The sequence below is a fragment of the Octopus bimaculoides genome, chromosome Z (genome assembly GCF_046866305.1).
Source record: "Octopus bimaculoides isolate indiv1 chromosome Z, ASM4686630v1, whole genome shotgun sequence".
Lineage (NCBI taxonomy): Eukaryota > Metazoa > Mollusca > Cephalopoda > Octopoda > Octopodidae > Octopus > Octopus bimaculoides.
The window spans coordinates 2,454,798-2,478,523 of NC_142944.1; the positions used below are offsets into that span (position 1 = coordinate 2,454,798).

The window sequence follows — 23,726 nt, forward strand, 5'->3', positions numbered from 1 at the left end:
ATTCATGTGCTGCCTTAAGGTGTGTAGTAGCAGACTTGCCATTCCTCACAGCACTATGTAACTCATTTCTTTTTAGGAATCTGATATACTAACCCTCTGAAGCAAGAGAATCCAGCACTGTTGTATCACTTTTACCAAAAGAATTTGCTCCGATATCATCAGACAATTGTTTGGCTTTTGCACAAATTATCAATTCCCCTTATACAATCACAAACGATTTCTTTCTCTTTAACCTACACCAAAAATAAATTTTCCATCTCTATAATAAATTACTAAGTTCAGTTAATCTCTTAACTACCTGAATACTTTCCAATTTATACTTGTTTCTCAATTTTGGTGTAGAGTGTTGATTTTTGCTCTTCTATACTTTGAACTAAAGTTATGAAAACTTGTTTCCTTTTCGTGCTTACACATTATTTCCTACTTAGTTTCTATGGTAACTGATTTTCTAACTTGCTTTTATCAATCCATGGTTATGTTTTTAACAAAAAACTATGAATAACATTATTATTTTCCATAAAAAATATAGAAATTTATAAACTATATGAAATGTATACAAGGATGTTAACAAATCGTTCGTAAATATTGTTCCAAACACTTTTTGTTCAAATGTCAGTTGACTGACAGATTATAACTTTTTTCAGAGAAACTGTTCACAATATAATATGTTCATTTAGTATACCATTTGTATACATTCTCCAAGTTTCACATGTTTGTGGCTTGTTAATCAAATTCTAGCACATAATGCGGATTTAATTTTCTCCATAACCATTTGTATATGAGTATTCCACTGTGTAAAATAGGGTATTTTTTTGGAAAAAGTATAAAAATATAGAATATAATCACAAACACTGCTAAACAGGAGAAAATCAAAATTTCTTTTCATCCGAAGGAACAATTTAAAGTTTGAGTTCCAATATAAAAAAAGTTTTTTAGATTTAATAAAATTTTGTTAAAATTCTACCACAGAACCAAATTACTGCAAGTTTATTTTGCAGAGCCATTTCATTAACAATCATATTTGGTATTTACACTTTTCAAAACCAGGTTCCTACAAAACAAAATAAAACATTAACATTTTTAAACTGAATTTAACATATCAAATTTACATAATTGGCAGAACATTTTGTTTTACTTTTTGTTCATGCAAATAATTACAAGATACACATCCAAACCTGTTTACATTCATACATATACAAAACAATAAAAAAATCCAAACACACACACACAAGGAAAATTAAATAACACACCAGAGAACTTATGATTTTAGACTATGTAAGAAAATGTTTCTAGCCTTGCCTGAAAAAAATTTTGAGTTATAATTTAAGAGAAAACAGCTAATCTGATTATGAAAGCATTTGTAACCAACTGCACAATGGTAAATAAGATTTCACACACAATATTATATATATACATATATATATATGAGTGGTTGGCGTTAGGAAGGGCATCCAGCTGTAGAAACTCTGCCAAATTAGACTGGAGCCTGGTGTTGCCATCCGGTTTCACCAGTCCTCAGTCAAATCGTCCAACCCATGCTAGCATGGAAAGCGGACGTTAAACGATGATGATGATGATGATGATGATGATGATGATGATCATCATCATCATCATCATCATCATCATTGTTTAATGTCTGTTTTCCATGCTGGCGTGGGTTGGGCAGTTTGACAGAAGCTGGCCCAACTCCAATTGTCTGCTGTTGCATGGTTTCTACGGTTGGATGCCTTTCCTAATGCCAACCACTTAACAGAGTGTTTTGGGTACTTTTTATATGGTACTAGCACGGGTGTATTTATGCAGCACAAGTGCATCTTATGTTGCACTGGCACTTATAAAGGACAAGGCTTTATGTATGGATGACAGTGATTTTACTGGTCACTTCTCATTTTGTCAGTGAGGCCCAGCATCCAAAGGTCCTTTCTCACCACTTCATCCCATGTCTTCCTGGGTCTAAGCCTTTCACACACACATATATGCACCCACTTGGTTATACACAAATGTGTATGTATTCATACAAACATGGTGTCAACCAAACATTAAAAAGGTTCTCATTGAAAAATTTTACTCAGGAATGGCTCTGTGGAAAAGAAATTCACCTTGAAAGATGGTTTCTGGTTCAATACCACAGTATGTTGCCCCGAGCAAAGCTTTCATCTATAGCCTTGGCTGGCCAACACCTTATGAATGAATTTTGATAGACAAAAACTTATCATTTACATCTGTTCTTTTGCTCTATTCTACCATCCCACTTGTATTCTGATCCCCGTTCCTTGTGAGTATGCCCTGGCACTTTGCCACCATCTCTCTCCTCCACTCACTGCACTTCTATTCTCTCTCTCTCCCCCTCTGACTGGTTAACCAAGTATTTCCTCTACAGCAACTCACCTATTTCTGTCCTCATTCTTAATCACTCTCTCTCTCTCTCATGTACTTCCTCAATAGCAAGACACCTGTTTGTCCCTGTCACACTAACCTTTTATTATCTGGCACAAGATCACCTCCTCCAATGCCCCTTCCCCTCTCAAAGGATCCTTGTCTTGCAAGTTACTTGGTGACCCTACCAGTGTTGGTGCCATGTAAAAAGCATCCAGTACACATTGTAAAGTGGTTGGCATCTGGAAGGGCATCCAGCTGTACAAACCTTGCCTGTGCTTGTGCCACATAAAAAGCACTCACTCCACTCTGCTCTGTGGCCGGTGTTAGGAAGGGCATCCAGCCGTAAAAACCCTGCCAAAACAAACACTGAAGCCTCATGCAGTCTTCTGCCTAGCCAGCTCTTGTCAAACTGTGCAACCCATGCCAGCATGGAAAGTGGATGTTAAATGATGATGTGTGTAGGTTTTCATGAGGCCTAGAGGTTAAAATCACTCATTTCAGTTCCTGGACCTGACAACATGTTGTGTCCTTGAGCAAAGCACTTCTTTTGCCATTTTCCAGTCTACTCAGCTGGAAATGAGTACAACTGTAGCCCTCTCTGCCTATAGTTATCAAATCTTGCATGTTTCAATGGGTCAGGAGGGCATCTGTATCACCTCACAACTACACAGACACCTAAAAAACAATTGATAAAACATGACACTGTCTCAGCAGTAATATTTTTAAACTTCTCCTGAACAAAGTGAATCTAAATGATCTGTTAGGACTGAATACGATTGCAATCATTGGAACTATAAAGGAATATAAAAGCAAGTAGGAAATTTTACAAACCTCATAATTCATCAACAATATACGAGCTGGCAGGGAGTCCTAATATTACTGCACTCAGGTTTTTAAGATGAAACTGAGATAACTATAAATTTAAAAAAGGAAATTAAAATACTTTAAAATAGAAAAGAATAAGATTTATGAACAATAAACTAAATGTATATATTAGAGTAATACAGTTTTTCTGAAGCATTGTCTAATTTGTTCTTTCATTTGTTTCAGTCATTTGACTGTGGCCATGCTGGAGCACTGCCTTTAGTCAAACAAATTGATCCCAGGACTTATTCTTTGTAAGCCTACTACTTATTCTATTGGTCTCGTTTTGTTGAACTGCTAAGCTACGGGGACGTAAATACACCAGCATTGATTGTCAAGCAATGGTGGGGAGACAAACACAGACACATACACAAATATCTATCTATATATATATAAAATTGAGAATGTATGTCTGAGTGTGTGTGTGTCTGTGTGAATCCCTAAAACTCCAGAACTACACAACCAATTTCATTCAAATTTTACACATGCCTTACTTAGGGAAATGCTTTCATTTGATCTGCTAACTGTTGATACAGTATCCAAAGAACACAATCTTTACCACTGAGTCCAGATTTACATGTAGGGATGTGCACTGAAGTACACATCCCTGTAGGTCAAAAGAACATGCTGTTTGGTTCTCAACTTGAAAGTGTGGCATATCCAGAACTATAGATCAGTGTATTTTGATGAGCACTGACCAATAATACACAACAGCAAAAACAACTTTACGTCATACACATGGGGAGGAATTAGAGTTTTGTAAAGATTTGAATTGAAAACAATGCCTCAATTATTCAATCTGGAACATTACACAACCAAATTGCTATCACATCTGTTTGCATATTAAATCTAATTAAACCCAATCAGTTGATTACTTGTTAAAGGAGTGGAAATTAAAATATGAATAGAAGAGAGTTGTGCATTTCTGACATAAATTAAATAACACACAATTACAACCAATTGTCACAGCCTGGACCTGGTGACAATAGGAACTTACCTTATAATCTATGACAGTAATACAAGGAATTTATTTAAGCGTAGATTATAGACTTACTAAATATTAAATAAGTTGTAAAATTACTAAGATAGATCTCAAAAACAATTTACAATAGAAATAAAGTATTTTCCAAAAAAAGTTACCTGTTTTTTAGGAGATTTGTACAACAACCTTTCTAATTTACCATAATCGAGTGCAAGTTCTGAATTCTTATCTCGAAGGTGATTGTTCCAAAAATCGAAGAACAGTTTCTTTACTTCACCCCAGTCTACAGGATAGTTAATAACTACAAATATACACATACATACATATATATAATATTAACCGAAATAGTAATAACAAATGAATATCACAAATTAATTTATCATGTGAAAGTGCTTATATATTTGAGATATATTCCTATACTGCAAAAAAACAAAAAAAAAAAAAAAAAAATCATCATCACTGCCGCAGCCACCATCACCATCATCTAACATCTACTTTTCAATACTTGCAAAACTTGGATGGAGTTTATTGAGGCAGATTATCGTGTCACCAACCCTCATCTGTTTCTGAGCAAGATAATACTCCCTCATGGCCAGATATATTCTAACAGAATATTGGAAATGGATGAGACTGCTTGGATGATAGTGACACTCATTTTACATTTATCAATCACTGTCCAAACAAGATAATACACACACGCATGATGAGCTTCTTTCAGTTTCCATTTACCAAATCCATTTGCAACGCTTTGGTCAACCTGGCACCATAGTAGAAGCCTCCTGCCCATGTGGTTGGGTTGTAAGCTTCCTGACCACACAACTACATATTTAAAATTGCTGTAGAATAAAAATTACATATAGAACCCTAAATTTTTGACTGGCAGAGAACGAACTGCTTTCAAGCATGTTGCTTTGCACTGAGTTCCATATGGTCACCATATGTCTCTTCTTGGAGAGAGTTGAACACAACTACTAATTAACAAACTACAAAGGACATTTGCAATCAGTAAAATAATGTATATGCAAGAAGTGCATATTATAATAAACTGATTAAGTTCTTTGTCTATTTGGTTGTTACACAGAAACTACTAGACAAAAGTTATTTTTTTAAATTCCAAACTGGAGAGTAACATTAATAATCCAAGCATCACAAGATGCAAGAATTTTATTATTTTTCAAAAATAAAATGGGGTTGGGGTGGAGGCAGAAGCAGTGGTGTGTGCAGAAATTATTAATGACTAAAAAATAATGTTTTATAGTAATTTCTCATTAATATGGTATTATAAATTTTCAAATTGGTTGCTGCACTCGAATAATAGTGAGAAGATGGAATAATAACAGTACTTGTTGAAGTGGACAGTTTACATATGTAACAGAAAGATTGGATAAGCAATTGCGTGTTTTTTTTTTTCATAGTTCTATTTCAACCCAATCAGTGAATGAGTAAATGACATACCATTGAAAATAGATCAATCAAAGAAAACATTTTATTATGGATAGACATTTTTTATACCTTGTTTAAATCGAGAACTATTTTAGGGGTTTATAAATGCTACATTTAAGATTCTCTTAGTTGCCAGACATTTTAGTTTATTATCAGAAATATATTGACAAAATACATTTTATTTTAATTTTCATTATTATTATTTTTTTTTTGCAGATGAAGTATTATAAACATGCTAAACTTAAACAAAAAAAAGACACATGCACACATGATAGGGTTGTCAAAATTAATTTTATCCATGAAACTTTACGGAGGTAAATAATTCAATGACTTCATAATGTCAGAAAAAAATGAAGAAAAAGAGTTGTAATTAATTACAAAAACTAGGGCTGAATACTCACTGAGTTCAATGGCCAAATACAATGTTATGTCTTTTAAGGTTTTCACAACACCAACAGTTATGTCCTGAAATAAAGAATTCATTACAATAACATCAATAACTGCTACACAGCAAATGTATATTTGGATTTTAGTACGTAAAAAGCACCATTCGAGTGTGGTCATTGCCAGTGCCACCTGACTGGCTCCTGTGCCAGTGGCACATAAAAGGCACCATTCGAGTGTGGTCGTTGCCAGTGCTGCCTGACTGGCTCCTGTGCTGGTGGCACATAAAAGGCACCATTCGAGTGTGGTCGTTGCCAGTGCTGCCTGACTGGCTCCTGTGCTGGTGGCACATAAAAGGCACCATTCGAGTGTGGTCGTTGCCAGTGCTGCCTGACTGGCTCCTGTGCTGGTGGCACATAAAAGGCACCATTCGAGTGTGGTCGTTGCCAGTGCTGCCTGACTGGCTCCTGTGCTGGTGGCACATAAAAGGCACCATTCGAGTGTGGTCGTTGCCAGTGCTGCCTGACTGGCTCCTGTGCTGGTGGCACATAAAAGGCACCATTCGAGTGTGGTCGTTGCCAGTGCTGCCTGACTGGCTCCTGTGCTGGTGGCACATAAAAAGCACCCACTACACTCTTGGAGTGGTTGGTGTTAGGAAGGGCATCCACCTGTAGAAATCTTGCCAAATCAGATTGGTGCCCGTTGCAGCTTCCTGGCTTGCCAGCCCTCAGTCAAACTGTCCAACCCATGCCAGCATGGAAAGCGGTCATTAAACGATGATGAAGGTAGCAAGCTGGCAGAATGGTTAGCATACCAGACAAAATGCTTAGCAGCATTTCATCCATCTTCAGGTTCTGAGGTCAACTTTGCTTTTCGTCCTTTCAGGGTTGATAAAATAAGTACCAGTTGAATACTGGGGTCAAAAACTTAGCCACTTCTTAAGAATCTGCTGGCCTTGTGCCAAAATTTGAAACCAATATTAATTTAAGGGTGGTGGTGGAGGGGGGACTTTCTTTAGTATTTTTTGTAAACAATATTTAGTAATTAAAAACAGAAACATTATGATCTTAGTCATTATCAAGGTTAGCATCCAAGTAATCTCAACCCTGATACACTGCGTTGCCGCTACAGCAAGAATAAGTTAAATGGTATCTCTGCTGGATTCCCAGTCAAGCAACAATGAAGAACACAGAAAAAGAAGATGCAGAGAATTCTGTGCATTAATCTGCTTGCAATCAAACTCTATATGCAACTATTTAGTTTTTCACTCGGGAGCTTAGGTAGAAGGTAAAACCAGGTACAGGGGCCCAGGTTAGAGAGGGTTATCTTCTAATGCTATTGTTGTTGTTGTTAAAATCATCATTATTATTTTTCTAAATTTTTTTCTCTTATTTCATCTCAATGCCGTGCCATCTTGTTTCCTCATCTGATCTATTTTTCTCGAGTCTTAATTGCTTTACTACTGCCAAAGATATTTTCCAATTCCCTCTTAGAAGACCCTCCATTAACATCACAATCAATTATTTTCTCTTCAAAATCACATAAGTCGACAGTGTATCATATTTTCACCCTACTAGCTTTAATATCATCAATCTGTGCTGGTTCCATATTACAATCACTGGTAATTGTGCCATGTAAAACGTGCCCATGCTGGTGCCACGTAAAAAAAAAAATCATGTAGTACACTCTGTAAAGTGGTTGGCATTCAGAAAGACATCCAGCTGTAGAAATCGAGTCAAAACAGATATTTGGAGCTTGATACAGTTCCCTGGCTTGCCAGCTCCTGCCAAACCGTCCGACACATGGCAACATGGAAGACAAACATTAAGTGGTGATGATGATGATGATGATGAATGAAACTCAATAATTATTAGTTTGAACTCTTATATTCTCTTCAATAATCTTACAATTGACTTAGGATATAAGTAACTAACAACCAACAACACGTGAGATTATGAACGATTAAGTGAAAAAGTAATATACTGATTAGCAGAATCTCCAACCTATATCTGCATGGGAAAATGGACATTCACCTTTTTGATGTCAATCTGCCTGAGAACAATCACATGAAATGTTCTGATTTAAATCAAAATCTCTATCAAATCCTTTTATAACATAAATTTTAACATAATATTTTACTTGATCAAACTACTATTGTGTACCAATATATATTTATTATTTTCAAAATGTAACCACGTGTGTATTGTTGGTGATTTTCTTCCTCCGTTTTCTCTTCCTTTGAACTTTCCTCTACTTCTGAAGAAGAGCAAGGCTCGTAATGTCAAATCCTCTTTCCTTCCTTTCCTGAGCGTCTGAGAATACAGTACTTCTTGTACCACGTCCTCACATTATTGTTTTTACTTGTTTGTGCTTCTTTGTTTGGATTCACTATATTTATAAAACCTCTCCAAAATGTTGATTAGACTGAAATATATATATATATATATATATATATATATATATATATATATATACATATACTCATATTTTGAGTTCTATTTTTCCTGTTTGCATCACTATACCTATATATGCAATCTATTCATTGGCAAAATAGTCAGGAAACAGTCAAAGCAGGCTGGTGACGGGTAAACATGGATGACATATAAAATTTATTTTAACCAAAGTCGTTTCTTTTCTATCTTATCATCATCGTCGTCGTAGCCGCCGCTGCCACCACCACCACCACCGTCATCATCATCATTTTAACCTCCACTTTTCCCTGCTTGCATAGTTCAGCCAGAGTTTATTGAGGTAGAATTTCTAAGATCGAATGTCCTTCCTGTCACCACCCTCACGTATTTCTATGCAAGGCAATATTTCCCTATGGCCATACATAATTTTGCAGACTATTGGAAATTAATGACATTCATTTACAACAATCAAACAATATCAAGACAAGACCCAAATACACACACACACACACCGTGGCTTCTTTCAGTTTCTGTCTGTCAAATTCACTCACAAGGCTTTGGCTGACCCAGGCTGAAGTAAAAGGCATTTGCCCAAAGTGCCATGAAGTAGGACTGAACCCAAATCAATTTGGTCAGAAATTAAACTAAAAAAATGGATGTAAATAACAAAAATAATAAATTTTACATTCACAGATATTTTAATCTATTCTTCACAAAATATGGGGAAAGAATTTTTCTTCTGGATAAGTTTAGTTATATTATGAAAATGCTTTGAATTATAAGAATTTTACTAACCTGTCGACTTAATATCATTTTCTGAGCTTCATGTAGAGTTGTTGTTATTTTTTCGAGATTTGGTTTTGATTCTTCTAACAATATATCACGGAGGAAGTCCTGTAATTTTAATTTTAAAGCATAATAGAAAATAGAAATCCATTATAATCAATATCCTTCACACAATATTGTTCAAAAGCATGTTATGTGAACCAGTTTAACATGCTGAACATACAGTTCACTTTTTATGATAAGCAACCATAATTCAATGATTTTGAGAACTGAAAATAAGAAATCATCATCATCATTTAATGCCACCCCCCCTCCATACTGGCATGGATTGCATGGTTTGACATGAACAGATAAACGAAAGGGCTGCACTAGGTTCCATTGTCTGTTTTGGCATGGTTTGCCAACCATTTCACAGAAGTGTGCTGTGTGCTTTTTACGTGGCACCCACTCTGGTGAAGTGACTAAGTACCTGCAAAACAAGACCCTTTTACTGAGTGGAGTAGAGTAGTATTAAGGGATAAGAAACTAGGATAGAGGGACAAGAACTGAAGAAGTGAATACACGGTTTGACCCCTGGAGAGAGAGGGGGGAGTTGTAAAGTTAAGACACAATGTAAAAGGTGAATACAAGAGGCATAATAGGATGGAGGAACAGGAAAGGTGGATGTGTATGCAAATGCACTGAGCAAAAATAGTGTGGCAGATGATTAGCAAATATGGAATGCAAAAATTACTTTGTTATTATTTAGTGCTCACAATATAAATACAAACATAGCTGAGGAAATCTAAGAAGATTTTAGCAATTGGCTTTTGAGAAAAGATACTTTTCACCATGTTGTCCTTATTTCTTAATCTTGGATTAATGTGACAATTCTGACAAATTACATGTCAATGTGATAAGAATGTAACAAAGAACATTGTTGTAAAATGGTTGTTTTCTAGCACCAAATGATTTTGGTACTTTTTTCAAGTCATGCAATTTGCTGCAAAGAACATTTGCATAAATTAGCACATTTGTGATGGTCAAGCCAACTAGTTGTGGTCAATGCTGGTGTCATGTAACTGGCACCCATGACAGTTGCATGTAAATAACACCTTTCGACCATTGGGCCTCACAGATGCAATGTGGCTGATGTCAGTGTCATGTAACTAGCGCCTGTGCCAGTGGCACGTAAAAAAGCACCTTTTTGAGTGTTGGGCCTCATGGGGGCAATGACAAATGTTTGAGACCTTTGGCAATATGCCATGCTTGAGTAGGAGACCCATCAAGCCAAGTGTAATCATAGTTGTGGCAGGTATTGGTGTCATGCAACTGGCACCTGTGCTGGTGGCACATAAATGCACCCATTACACTCTGAGAGTGGTCGGCAATAGGAAGGGCATCCAGCCATAGAAACCATGCCAAATCAGACTGGAGTCTGAAGCAGCCCCTCAGCTTACCAGCTCTGGTCAAACTGTCCAACCCATGCCAACGGACATTAAATGATGCCGATCATCATCATCATCATCATCATTTAATGTCCGTTTTCCATGCTGGCATGGGTTGGATTGTTTGACATGGAGCTTGCCGACTGGGGAGCTGTCCAGGCTCCAATTGCTTGTTGTGGTAAGGCTGTTCCTAGTGCCAACCACTGAACAGAGTGTGCTGGGTGCTTTTTTATGTACCACCAGCATGGGTGTTTACATGCAGCAATGGCACAGGTGTTTTTTATGTGGCACCGGCACCTGAAAGGACAAGCCTGTATGCATGGAAGACAACAGTTTTACTTAGCTTCACATATCTTTTCAAGTACAGCAAATCGCCACATCTCTCGATCCCTTGTCATTTCCTCAATGAGGCCCAGTGTCCAAAGATCCTTTCTCATCACTGTCCTACGTCTTCCTGGGTCTATCCTTTCCACAATTAGAGCTTGGCACTTCTTTATACAGTTGTCCTCATCCATACACATCTCATGACCATACCAACACAGTCTTCCCACTTGCACACAACATCTGATGTCTCTTATATCCAATTTTCCTCTTAAATCACTTACACTCTGTTGTATATATATATATATACACTGACATTACCCATCCAGTGGAGAATGCTGGCTTCATTTCTTTCAAGCCTTTGCAAGTCCTCTGTAGTCAAAGCCCATGTAACATAGCTGTATGTATACAGGCATCATACAATCTGTCTTTCGATCTGAGGGAGAGGCCCTTAGTTACCAACAAAGGTAGAAGCTCTCTGAACTTTGCCCAGCCTGTTCTTATCCTAGCAACTACACTTTCAGAACTTCCTCCTCCACTGCTAACTTGGTCACCTTCTTAACAGAAGCTAATGATCCACCCAAGCATTCGAGAGAGCCTATGTCTGTGTATTGTTAATGCTTATTGTACCTGCACATTTGCCACACATGAAGACTATATTCGTTAACCTTCCTGTGATACTGCTACACCTCTTACTTGTCCAAAGTTTGCACTGGGTACAACGTATGGAGTTTCTACCAACAGCCATTTTACATATTGAGCAAGGCCGTCTCCCTGAAGGGACTTGTGATTTGTCTGTTTCCCTACTTACTAGACTTTGGTTTTTCTAAATCAACTCTGAAGCCCTTACATTCCAGGCCTTGTTTTCACACCTGAAATTTCATCTCTAGTGATTCAGCTAAAAGAACAAGGTCATCAGTGTAGAAGATGAAAGTTAACCCTAAAAACTATGCCTTAATGACTACACATTTTCTTGTGTTCATATGCATGCACCAGCATAGTATCAAATATTAATAAAATAAGTTATAAACAATGAAGAGATAAATGGATGTGTTACCAACCTTAAATTCTACAAGAATTTCAGATGGCTGCCGACAGAAAGAATCATGTGTTTCAGGTAAAGATAACTTTTCCATGAGTACTTTAGTATTTTTCAAAAGTTTATTTCTTTCCTGTCTCATTTCACCAATAAAGAAAGCTGAAAAAAAAAAAAAAAAAAAAAAAAAGCAAATGACAAAAAACTGAATAGATTTTAGATTGAGCTTTTGTATAATTAATTGAACGATAAATCATTGGGGGTTCTGTTTTTGTTACATAACTCAGGAAATCCATCTCTTTAAGCCCTGCATTATAAAATGATAAAATTTTTGTCAGTTGTACACCTCACTATTTATATCAGTCATCCATTCTTACCTGAGCCCCAACTGACAGCTGACTAAGCTAAACTTATGTGTTTCTCATAAGAACATTGTATAGCAGTTGAAACATACTACAAGACATCATTTGTAACTCTTTCAAATTAATAAGGTGAGAGTGTACGCTTGTCATCGCCATTCTAGAGTTACAATTTAGGAAAACATTGTAAATGTAAGTGATTTCTGAGAAAAACTGGGTATTAATGATGATGATGATTTAAATGTAAATAAAATATATATGGGGTGACAATGCTAAGCAGTGATGAGTATAAATACAAACTTGTAACCAGTTCAAATATGTTTGAGGTATTCACTGTTTCTTGTGATGGAGAAAATTTCTTGTAGACAAATAGGTGTAAAAAGACCGAGCCAACTCATAGCACCCGCTGTGGGACGCTTGCACTTCAGAGTGGTTATCTCCCCTTCAGCGACTGGAAAGATAGGCGCTGCAAACTGACACCAAGCAACAGGTCCCTTTTACAATATTCCCGTCACTGTTTAACAACTGGTTGCACTATTCAGCAGTTTGCTGTACATATGGCAGTGTGAAGTGATTCAGTCTACACCTATCTGTCTACAGTGAGGAATTTTCTCCAAGACATGGCACAGCGAATAGTTTTCTTATGGGTTCAAATATGCCCGAGTGTAATTAAATGTAAAAGTATGAATACCTTTTGTAATATTAGCAGCTATCCATTGGTGAATACCTTCTTCAGCCAGGCGAACAATAATTTTAAGTGAGAACAGCTTGACAGTTTCATTATAATCCACCAAAAGCACCTGAATCACCTTCCTGCCATTACTCTCCACATAGCTGTTAAAATAACAATGCAGCAATTAAGAGAATACATTTCAGAATAACATATTGATGATGAAGGACTTGCACCTTCCTGTGTAGAGACAATTGAATAATGTGGTGAAAATAGAAACTAGCTTATGCATATACTGTTTGAAGACAAGGGAAAGAACATGTTAGGTTTGGGTGTATCCATTAGCAAAGTATATATGTGGGTTGAAAAAGGGAGTTTGGTAGGTTTTCTAAGATTGTGTAGAGTTGGAAGCAAATTGGGAACCAAATGTATTGGTTTATTTACATGAGTGCTACAGACAAAACCATCTTGGTTGTGAAATGGCAGCTAACTTAGTAGAGTTGTTCTCAATGAAGGATGAGAAAATTCATTTACAATGTGAGAATCCAAAAAGTTTGTAGGTCACATGTTACAGAAAGGCATCTTTTGATATCTTATAGGTCACTTTGCATGTAAATGCAGAGGTTGGTAAACAACTTCTAATTCTATCCTACAAGTATTGTAGTCAATGCTCTTCATCGATGTGTTGTGGTTTTGGAGGGACACACCTTAGGGTATTATTTTAGTCATCTGTTTAACCCTTTAAAATTCAAACCAGCCATATCTGGTGCAAATACTCTACCTGTTTTATGTTCAAAATAAAAACAGATCTGGCCTCAAACATCTAGCCTATAAAATGTTATTCTAAAAATAAACAATCCTGTCATTGAAATCTCAAAGCTACAAGATAATGCATGATTAACTGAAAATAACATGGATCAACAAGCATTGCATTTGACAGAGAAATCTGAGTGCTAAAGGGTTAAGAATTTACATTCTAGCTTTTATAACTTTCAGTACACACGTACTCAAGACTGACGACAATAATTCCACAAAACTCCTGTTTGCTGAAAAATTATGAATTATATTATATCAATAAAGAAATACTTCTGTTTCTGAAATACTGTAATTATTATAATGAATTGTCACCATACACATTTCTATTGAAAGAAAGAAAGTATCCAGAAATGAAAGCATTTAAATGTAAGTATAATGATTACATTTTGCAATACGTCTTTTATACCTTTCAGTACTGAAGGAGGACTCCACAGGACTTGTATTTGCTCATAATGATTGATATAAAGTAATCAGTAAATAAAATCGACATTGATAACAAACTTTCTTGTTTTAATCTGAACAGAAATCCATACTGTAAATAGATAACACACACACACACACACATACACATGCACAATGCCAACACTAATGAAAAAATATTTCTTAATTAAAAATAATTTTTTCCAAAAACATTGACTTTACAAAAGATAGGCTTTTACAGCCTACATCAATAAAGTTCAAATAAACTATTGAGTTGCTGTTCAGTGGACCTGCAACAAATATGCATGGATGGATGGCTTTTTTCTTCTTTCCCAAATAATTTGCTCATATGTTGCAATGAAACTCAACTATGATATACTATATAAGCTGCAGAAAGAAAGAAAAAAAGAACATCGTTTATTTCTTGTGTCCATTAACTGCACATTTCATTTTATTCGGTAAACTAAAGTGTTTTCCTGTCTTATGCCTCATTATCTCTTTATTGCTTACAAGGGGCTAAACATAGAGGGGACAAACAAGGACAGACAAAGGGATTAAGTCAATTACATTGACCCCAGTGTGTAACTGGTCCTTATTTAATCGACCCCGAAAGGATGAAAGGTAAAGTTGACCTCAGCAGAATTTGAACTCAGAACGTAACAGCAGACGAAATCCTGCCAAGCATTTTGCCCAGCATGCTAATGATTCTGCCAGCCCACTGCCCTCCTCATTAACTCTTTAACATTCAGATTATTACATCAAATGTAATGCTTATTTATTCATATTGTTTAGATTTAATCATGTATTATCTCATAGCTTCAAGATTTCAGCAATGGGATTGGTTATTTCTACAATAACATTGTATGGTAGGTGTTAGATACCAGATCTGTCCGGTCTCAACACAAAAACAGGCAGAATATTTGGGCCAGATATGACCAGATTAAATGCAAAACAGTTAATCACTGTTAGAAATAACGAATTTCTAAATCTCTCAGAGAGACTTAAGCAGTAGTGATGCGATAAAGTAGTTGTATACTGCCAACTTAACGTGACAGTCCCAATATATTAAGTTGGCAGTATACAACTACTTTAGTTAATCACTGTATTTTCCACTTAAAACAGCTTCGCTTCCTAATTTACATTTAAGAATAAAGAATGCAAATCAATAAATGCTAATCCTATAGCTTCAATTAATACAACTAACCAAACAGAAAAGAAGACAATGTAAAGCCACTATACAATATACTTTTGAACAAGAATAGTTCTTAAACTATCAACGTTTTGAGCATCACCCGTGTTGGCAATAACTCATGTCTGAGAGGTTAATCTGTAGGAAGTGATTGAACCTTTTCAGCCTGGTGGATATGAAAGGTGTCGGTGCCTGGGGTGGTTGATCAGGCCAAAGGTGGTATCGAAGAGCTGGGGACATGGATCGAAGGGGAGGGTTAACCGGGAACAAGGAAGTACAGGTTGTTCTTTGAGTCTTTGACGTCTGTTATTTTCCATCTGGTCAGTCCCCTTGATGCCACCATGTTGAACAGTTTTTGGTGATTGTCTCCCATGCATATGGGTCAATGGAACAGCAGAGCAGAGTGACCTTGAGCAGGTCTTAGAAATGAAATTTGGTGTCTCTGTGTAGTCTGGTGCCTAAGGCCAACTCCACAAAGAGGAGTTGACAGGGAAAGTGTGTTTGAAGCATACATATGATGTGTCCCGACTAGCAGAGGCAGTGTCATGCCATGGTAGCTTCAATGCTGGGCAGTCCAGCCCAGAGCAGAGCCTCTTCATTGGTAGCATATGCTTTCCATTGAATCCTCATCACTGCATGAAGTTTATGCTGTTGGAAACGATCATAGTCATGTTGATATAAAACCCACATCTCACAACTGTAGAAGCAGTTTGGAATATATCGTGACTTTCGTTTGGATAGTAAAATCGTGGTTTAGGAAGACTCATTTTGAGAGTTTTCTGAAAGCAGTATGAGCTGCACTGATCCTATTCTCGATGTCTTTCTGAAAGGTGTAATCACTGGACAGGTAGCTTTCAAGGTATGGGTTAGGGTTAGGGTTCCCAGGTGAGTGCCACATGGCTTTATGTCACTGGTGTCAGCAGGAGGTCGGCTAGGAGCTCCCTGTGCAACGATCATTGTCTTCATTACGTTTGCAGTTAGACCAAAGTGGGTAAGTTAAGTTAAGATTAAGATTAATATTAATAGACATTTTCCGATTTTACAGATTTTTTTACATTTTCTTTTCTTTTATTAATACCTTATTAAAAAGAAACATACCTTCTCATTTCATCTTTCAAACACTTTTGAACACCTTGCATAAAATCCTTACTTAAATCATCAACATCTTCATAATTAAATTCCTTAAACAAAAACAGATTTTTTTAATTACTAGATTTTTAATGAAAAACAAAAAAGAATTGAGTCTGAATAAACATAGAAGAAAACAAAAAGAATTATATAATTTTTTTATTATTTAGAATAAAATAAAAAATAAGATCAAGAATGTTTGTGGAATATTATACAGAAGAACGGTGTTAATAATTTTGTTTTAAGATGAAATTCTGTTAGTTTACTGTTTCCTGGCAGAGCAACAATTTTGTAATGATAAAAGACCTAGACAAAAAACATTAAAGTATTTTGTCTTCAGCTTTTACAGTCAACATTCAAAATGAATGTTGGTATCAGGTCAAGAGAGAACATAAACAAATCCAACTTTAACACAAAAGATACTCCAACAATTCAAGGATTATGCAGATATTTCAAACCAACGCTGAATAGAAAAAGAGAGAGGCAAATAAGTATATTAAAGAAAAGTTTGACTGTGGTAAGTAGCTTGCTTCCCAACCACATGGTTCCGAGTTCAGTTCCACTGCGTGGCATCTTGGGCAAGTGTCTTCTACTATAGCCTCAGACCATCCAAAGCCTTGTGAGTGGATTTGGTAGACAGAAACTGAAAGACGTATATATGTAAATATAAACGTATATATCTATGTGTGTATGTCTTTGTGTCTGTTCCCCCACCTCCCCTGTAACTTAACAGTTCAGCAAAAAGACTGATAGAATAAATACCAGACTTAAAAAAGACAAAAAGTATTGGGGTCAATTTGTTTGAGTAAAATTTCTCAAGGCAGTGCCCCAGCATAGCCACAGACAATGAAAAAAGATAAAAAAAAGATATGTAAAACATTTGTAAGTAGCTTACTTTTATATATGCAAATCTTACAGTAAGAACTAAAGCAATGAATTAATATTTTCAATTGAGCCAAAGTTTATTACATGAGACTGTTATTCTTTGGAATATAAACCCTGCAATGCTACTCTTCACAATGGTATTTCAAATTATTTCAGGAATGGCCATAATTTTATTTTCAAGTTAATTTATTAATTTTAATTCACAGAACTAAATCTATTAATTCATCTTCAATTTTCTTCTTTTGAAACTTTGCCTAAAATGGAATAATTCTGTTAATGATTCTGCAAGCTTGCTATCTTAATTAATTACTTAATGATGATTTTAAATTTCAGTAAGTTCAGGTGAGGGGGTGGTAAGTCGATTACATTGACCCCAGTGATCAACTGGTACTTACTTTAACAACCCTGAGAAGATGAAAGCAAAGTCGACCTCAGTGGAATTTGAACTCAGAACATGTATGAGATGTTTAAGAGAAGTAATAACCCGTCTAAACAAAATATGAAATCGATATAGAAGAAAGAAAAGGAACAATTAGTTACAAACAAATTATGTCTAAGTGACAAGAGTTAATTTTAGAATCATTTTGTACAGAGTGAAAATTGAAACAATGTCTCACTGGAATATTTGCAGGGTCAACGCACTGCTCCACAGTTTCAGTAAATGTATTCCTGCTCTGCTGAAGTAAACTCTCCAGTTTTCGACTTCTAAATAACTTGATGAAGTTAGAGACCATTCTTTTAGCTATAAAGTCAACAGTTTTCTTTAAAGATGTTGGGTGATTATGAAAGAAGTTATCTTCAAGTTGAAGCTGAAATTGATAAAAGAAAAAGATCAATCTTAATAAATTCATAATAACTTTATATTGCTTATGAAATAATGAATAAAGATTTAAATCTATGTATATACAGCTAATGAATGATTGAAGCAAAAAGAAGTACTAAATTTTCTTTGTTATTATTGTGGGATGAAGTTAAAATAATAAACGGAGAACATCACTGGAAAATACGAAAACTAAAAGAAGCAGCACATATGCTAGGACACAACAACCTCCTAAGCAGACCGAGTACAGATATGAATAGCATATAGGAACTGATATTAACCCTTTTGTTACTATATTTCTGACCAAAATACACCCTCATGAGTTTCAATTAAATTCTAAAATAATCATGAATTTAGACTAGTTTCATTAAACAACTGTAACTTTTTTACTTATCAACATATTAATGTGATATTTGAAACATAATTAAAGAAAGGGTTCTTAATCAATTCTATTGCATAACTTTTGTCTCAAAGTGACTCTAATTATAGGTAAATCCAGGTAAACTGAGTGATGACAACGATGCTTGACTTTGAAATAAAGGTACACTAGAAGTTAAGATTGAAAACAAGATGATCAGCTAAAATCTTGCTACGCCTTCTGTTTCATCATCATCATCATTGTTTAACGTCCGCTTTCCATGCTAGCATGGGTTGGACGATTTGACAGAGGACTGGCAAGCCAGAGTTTCTACAGCTGGATGCCCTTCCTAACGCCAACCATTCCGAGAGTGTAGTGGGTGCTTTTACGTGCCACCGGCACGGGAGCCAGTTCAGCGGCACCGGCAATGACACCGCTCGAATGATTTTCTAACGTGCCACCAGCACAAGTGCTAGAAGGCGACGCTGGTAACGATTATGCTCAAATGGTGCTATTTACGGACCACTAGCATGGAAGCCAGACAGCTGCTCTGGCAATGAACATGCTCGGACAGTGCTGCTAGTGCTCCACTGGCACAGGTGCCAGTCATCGAATAAGGTTTAATTACGATTTCAATTTCACTTGCCCCAACAGGTCTTCACAAGCAGAGTTTAGTGTCCAATGAAGTAAAGATACGAATAAGTAATCTGGCTACACTTCTGGCAGAGGTCACAGCTTATGCTCTCACATCTCTAATATCATAATCCTTTCAAGACTCCAGGAATGGAAACATTTCATAAAATGCTACAGTGGCTTTAAATCAGAGAGGCTGGACAATAGTGTTGTGAAGACTGGTGTTGAATTAATATTCAGTATTAACCCTTTAGCATTTATTCTGTCTGTTTTAAGTTTAAACCAGCTAAATCTGGCCTCTCACACCTACCCTACATTGTAAGAATACACAATCATATGATTCAATATCTCAGAGATCTGAAATAATGCATGATAAATTCAAAACAATGTGAATAAATAACGACTGAAAGAAAGGAGACACATAACATCAACAAAAACCTGCACACATAGGTGTATATGCATGTGTTAGAGAGGGAGGTGAGATAACATTCTGTTGCCACTTTCCCGATAGCAGTAATTTCAGGACAAACAAAGAAGCCTTTATGTGGTTAATCAGTCTGCTAGGAATAGTAGCCAAATCTCCCTAAATTAATCCATTAACCTCGTTAGAAGGATTATCAATTCGTAGATACTTAATACCTGAGAAAAGGACTGGGTCATTATAGACAAAATGCCTTTTATCATAGGCCTGCTTAGTTAGGGAAGACCTGGGACTAAACAATAACACACAAACATACAAACATATTCACAAATACAAATGTACGTACAATTAGAAATTAATCTGCTTTGTAGAAATAGTAAATTTTTAAACATCATAAATTTTATTTTGAAATATTACCTGTAATTGATGCCTAGAAGAAAATTCAACAGAATCATCAGCAGCTATGGGAGTAATTTTTCTAAGAGTGCTGGCTTTAGAACTGGATCCTATTGCAAAATCTAATAAAAGAGTCTTTATAGAACCTGTAAATGAAATATTAAGAACTTATGTGAATTGGTTTGCAATGTACATCTAATGGTAGGGCAAAAGTCACAAAGTCTAACTGCATGTTGCTATCTGTGGGCACAGTCTGAAGGTTTCAGCTGTAACACCAACTACATTTTTATACTTGTGACTTTTGGTCCATTCTCTATGTTGGTGTGTGTGTGTGTGTTTATTCTTTTAAATCTGGTACTTATTCTATCAGTATTTTTTGCTGATCTGCTATGTTAGAGAGATGTACACAAACCAACAAAGTTTGTCAAGCAGTGGTGGGGGAACACACACACACACAATGGTACAATGGGCTTCTTTCTGTTTCTGTCAACTAAATCCACTCGGAAGCTATAGTAGAAGAAACTTGCCCAAGGTGCCACACTGTGGAACTAAACCCTAAACGGTGTGGTTGAGAAGCAAACTTCTTACAACATGGCTATACTATACAAAAGATGGAATTCTTCATTAACGATTCCTTATATTTAATAAAATGACTGATTTGTATCCCTCATGCCTCAGTACATATTCCTATTGCAAACTTTCTAACGATTTGGGGAATTTTATCATTTCTAGTAACCATGTTTGGATGGTGCTTTTTATGTGCCACCTGCACGGGGAACCAGTCGGCATAGGCATCGATCCACACATGTATGTATATTCATATGAGTGTGTGTGTGTGTGTGTGTGTGTAGTGAAATACTTTTATTTATCACAATTTAATTACAAGGAAACAAAGAAATTGATGAAGAAAAAGGTGGGGGATTAAACTGCAGAAGATGGAGGAGGAAGAAGAAACAGGCTGCACGTGCCAGAATAAAAATAGCTTCATACAGAGAGAACCAAGTGCTTAGGGATGCCATATCTATAATTACCGGTACATGCATTCACTATTTTTCTCAGATACCAATTACCAAATCCTTCATCATCATTACAACTATATTTGCTTTCTTCTCTCTCTCTCTTTAAATTAATTGACATGCACTCATAGGAAAAAAAAAACCCAAAAAACCAAAGAACTTACCTAAATAAGGACAGCATGTATGCAATAGTGACTGGTCCACAACATTCATCTTGTCCTAGAGAAATAGAGATAAATACATTTAATTTCAATTCATGGTTTGGTTAAAAGACATGAAGACTAAAATCAAAATTTCATCTTACCAAACATTTCTCAGGAATTTCACACACTTCAGACTTTTCACAGAATGTAAAAAATATTCCTTCAGGCATATTTGGAATCTAAAACAAATGTATATAAATAATAAATTTGTTTTTGACTTGAAGCAAGAGAGAAGAGATGTTAAAAAAAAAAGGATCTCAGCTGAAAAAACAACTTGCCTCTCAGAGAATTAGATCTTAAAAATTTTGCTCAATTCATCATCATCATCATCATCGTTTAACGTCCGCTTTCCATGCCAGCATGGGTTGGACGATTTGACTGAGGACTGGTGAAACTGGATGGCAACACCAGGCTCCAATCTAATTTGGCAGAGTTTCTACAGCTGGATGCCCTTCCTAACACCAACCACTCAGAGAGTGTAGTGGGTGCTTTTACGTGTCACCCGCACGAAAACGGCCATGCTCGAAATGGTGTCTTTTATGTGCCACCCGCACAAGAGCCAGTCCAGGGGCACTGGCAACGATCTCGCTCGAAAACTCTACAAGGCCAGTCAGGCGGTACTGGCAACGGTCACACTCAGGATGGTACATCTTATGTGCCACCCGCACAAGAGCCAGTCCAGGGGCCCTGGCAACGATCTCACTTGGCTTGCCGGGTCTTCTCACGCACAGCACATTTCCAAAGGTCTCAGTCAGTAGTCATCGCCTCGGTGAGGCCCAATGTTCGAAGGTCTTGCCTCACCACCTCAGCCCAGGTCTTCCTGGGCCTACCTCTTCCACGGGTTCCCTCAACTGTTAGGGAGTGGCACTTTTTCACGCAGCTATCCTCATTCATTCTCACTACATGTCCAAACCAGCGCAATCATCTCTCTTGCACACCACTACTGATGCTTCTTATGTTCAGCTTTTCTCTCAAGATACTTACACTCTGACGGGTATGCACATTCACATTACACATCCAGCGGAGCATACTGGCTTCATTCCTTGCGAGCTTACGTATGTCCTCAGCAGTCACAGCCCATGTTTCACTGCCATGTAGCATGGCTGTTCGTACACATGCGTCATACAGTCTGCCTTTTACTCTGAGTGAGAGTCCCTTTGTCGCCAGCAGAGGTAAGAGCTCTCTAAACTTTGCCCAAGCTATTCTTATTCTAGCAGTTACACTTTCAGCGCACCCACCCCCACTACTAACTTGGTCACCCAGATAGCGGAAGCTATCGACTACCTCTAGTTTTTCTCCCTGGAATGAGATAGAAGTTGTTTCCTGTTTGTTTACAGTGTTTATTGCACCTGAACATCTGCCACATACAAAAACTAACTTCATAGTTAATCTGCCTCTGATATTGCTGCACCTCTTATGTGTCCATAGCTTGCACCGGGTACATCTTATAGAGTTTCTACCTACTCCTTTACTGCATACTGAGCAGGGCCATCTACCTGAAGGGGTTTGTGTTTTATCTACCTTCCTACTTATTAGGATTTTGGTTTTTGCTAGGTTGACTCTAAGGCCCTTCGATTCTAGTCCTTGCTTCCACACCTTAAACTTCTCCTCTAGTTCTGATAGTGACTGCGCAATTAGTGCAAGGTCATCAGCATAGAGGAGCTCCCAGGGGCAACCTGTCTTGAATTCCTCTGTGATCGCCTGGAGGACTATGATAAATAGGAGGGGGCTGAGGACGGAACTTTGGTGGACCCCTACCTCTACCCGGAATTCATTACTGTACCCATTTCCAACCTTCACCTTACTGACAGCATCTCTGTACATGGCTCGCACAGCTCTCACTAACCATTCTTCTATCCCAAGTTTCCTCATTGACCACCAGATAAGGGATCAGGGGACCCTGTCAAAGGCTTTCTCCATGTCAACGAAGGCCAGGTACAGAGGTTTATCCTTGGCTAGATATTTCTCCTGCAGCTGTCTCACTAGAAATATGGCATCAGTGGTGCTTTTACCTGGCACGAACCCAAACTGCATCTCATCTAAATTGATTCGTTCCCTAATTAGTTGGGCTATGACCCTCTCTGTAACTTTCATAACCTGATCTAACAGCTTGATGCCTCTGTAATTATTAGTATCTAAAGCATCACCTTTACCTTTGTAGCAGTTTACTATGGTGCTGCTACACCAGTCATTGGGTATGACTCCTTCGTGTATCACCTGGTTCGTAATACGGGTGACTAGGCTGTAGCCAACACTGCCAGATATTTTGAGCATCTCTGCAGTGATTCCTGATGGGCCGGGGGCTTTCCCTGTCTTCATACTCTTAATTGCTTTATCTACCCTGGTACTGTCAACTCGGATAGCTGGTCCCTCTGTTGG

The 23,726-nt window shown here is 37.0% G+C and overlaps 1 protein-coding gene across 2 annotated transcripts in view; it reads right to left on the reverse strand.

Annotated features, from left to right (window-relative positions):
• Positions 1–510: 510 nt before the first annotated feature.
• Positions 511–23,726, reverse strand: part of LOC106871184 (codanin-1) — a 65,741-nt gene continuing 42,525 nt past the window's right edge. For both annotated transcript variants that reach the window (XM_089365409.1, XM_089365408.1), the window contains 12 exons: positions 21,449–21,526; positions 21,309–21,363; positions 20,150–20,274; positions 18,118–18,309; positions 16,586–16,668; positions 13,084–13,226; positions 12,059–12,195; positions 9,259–9,357; positions 6,070–6,133; positions 4,384–4,526; positions 3,211–3,292; positions 511–1,051 (listed from right to left, as the gene is read on the reverse strand). In XM_089365409.1, coding sequence (XP_089221535.1) covers positions 3,212–3,292; positions 4,384–4,526; positions 6,070–6,133; positions 9,259–9,357; positions 12,059–12,195; positions 13,084–13,226; positions 16,586–16,668; positions 18,118–18,309; positions 20,150–20,274; positions 21,309–21,363; positions 21,449–21,526 — 1,200 coding nt within the window. In that variant the 3' untranslated portion in view covers positions 511–1,051; position 3,211. The remainder of the gene's footprint in view (positions 1,052–3,210; positions 3,293–4,383; positions 4,527–6,069; positions 6,134–9,258; positions 9,358–12,058; positions 12,196–13,083; positions 13,227–16,585; positions 16,669–18,117; positions 18,310–20,149; positions 20,275–21,308; positions 21,364–21,448; positions 21,527–23,726) is intronic.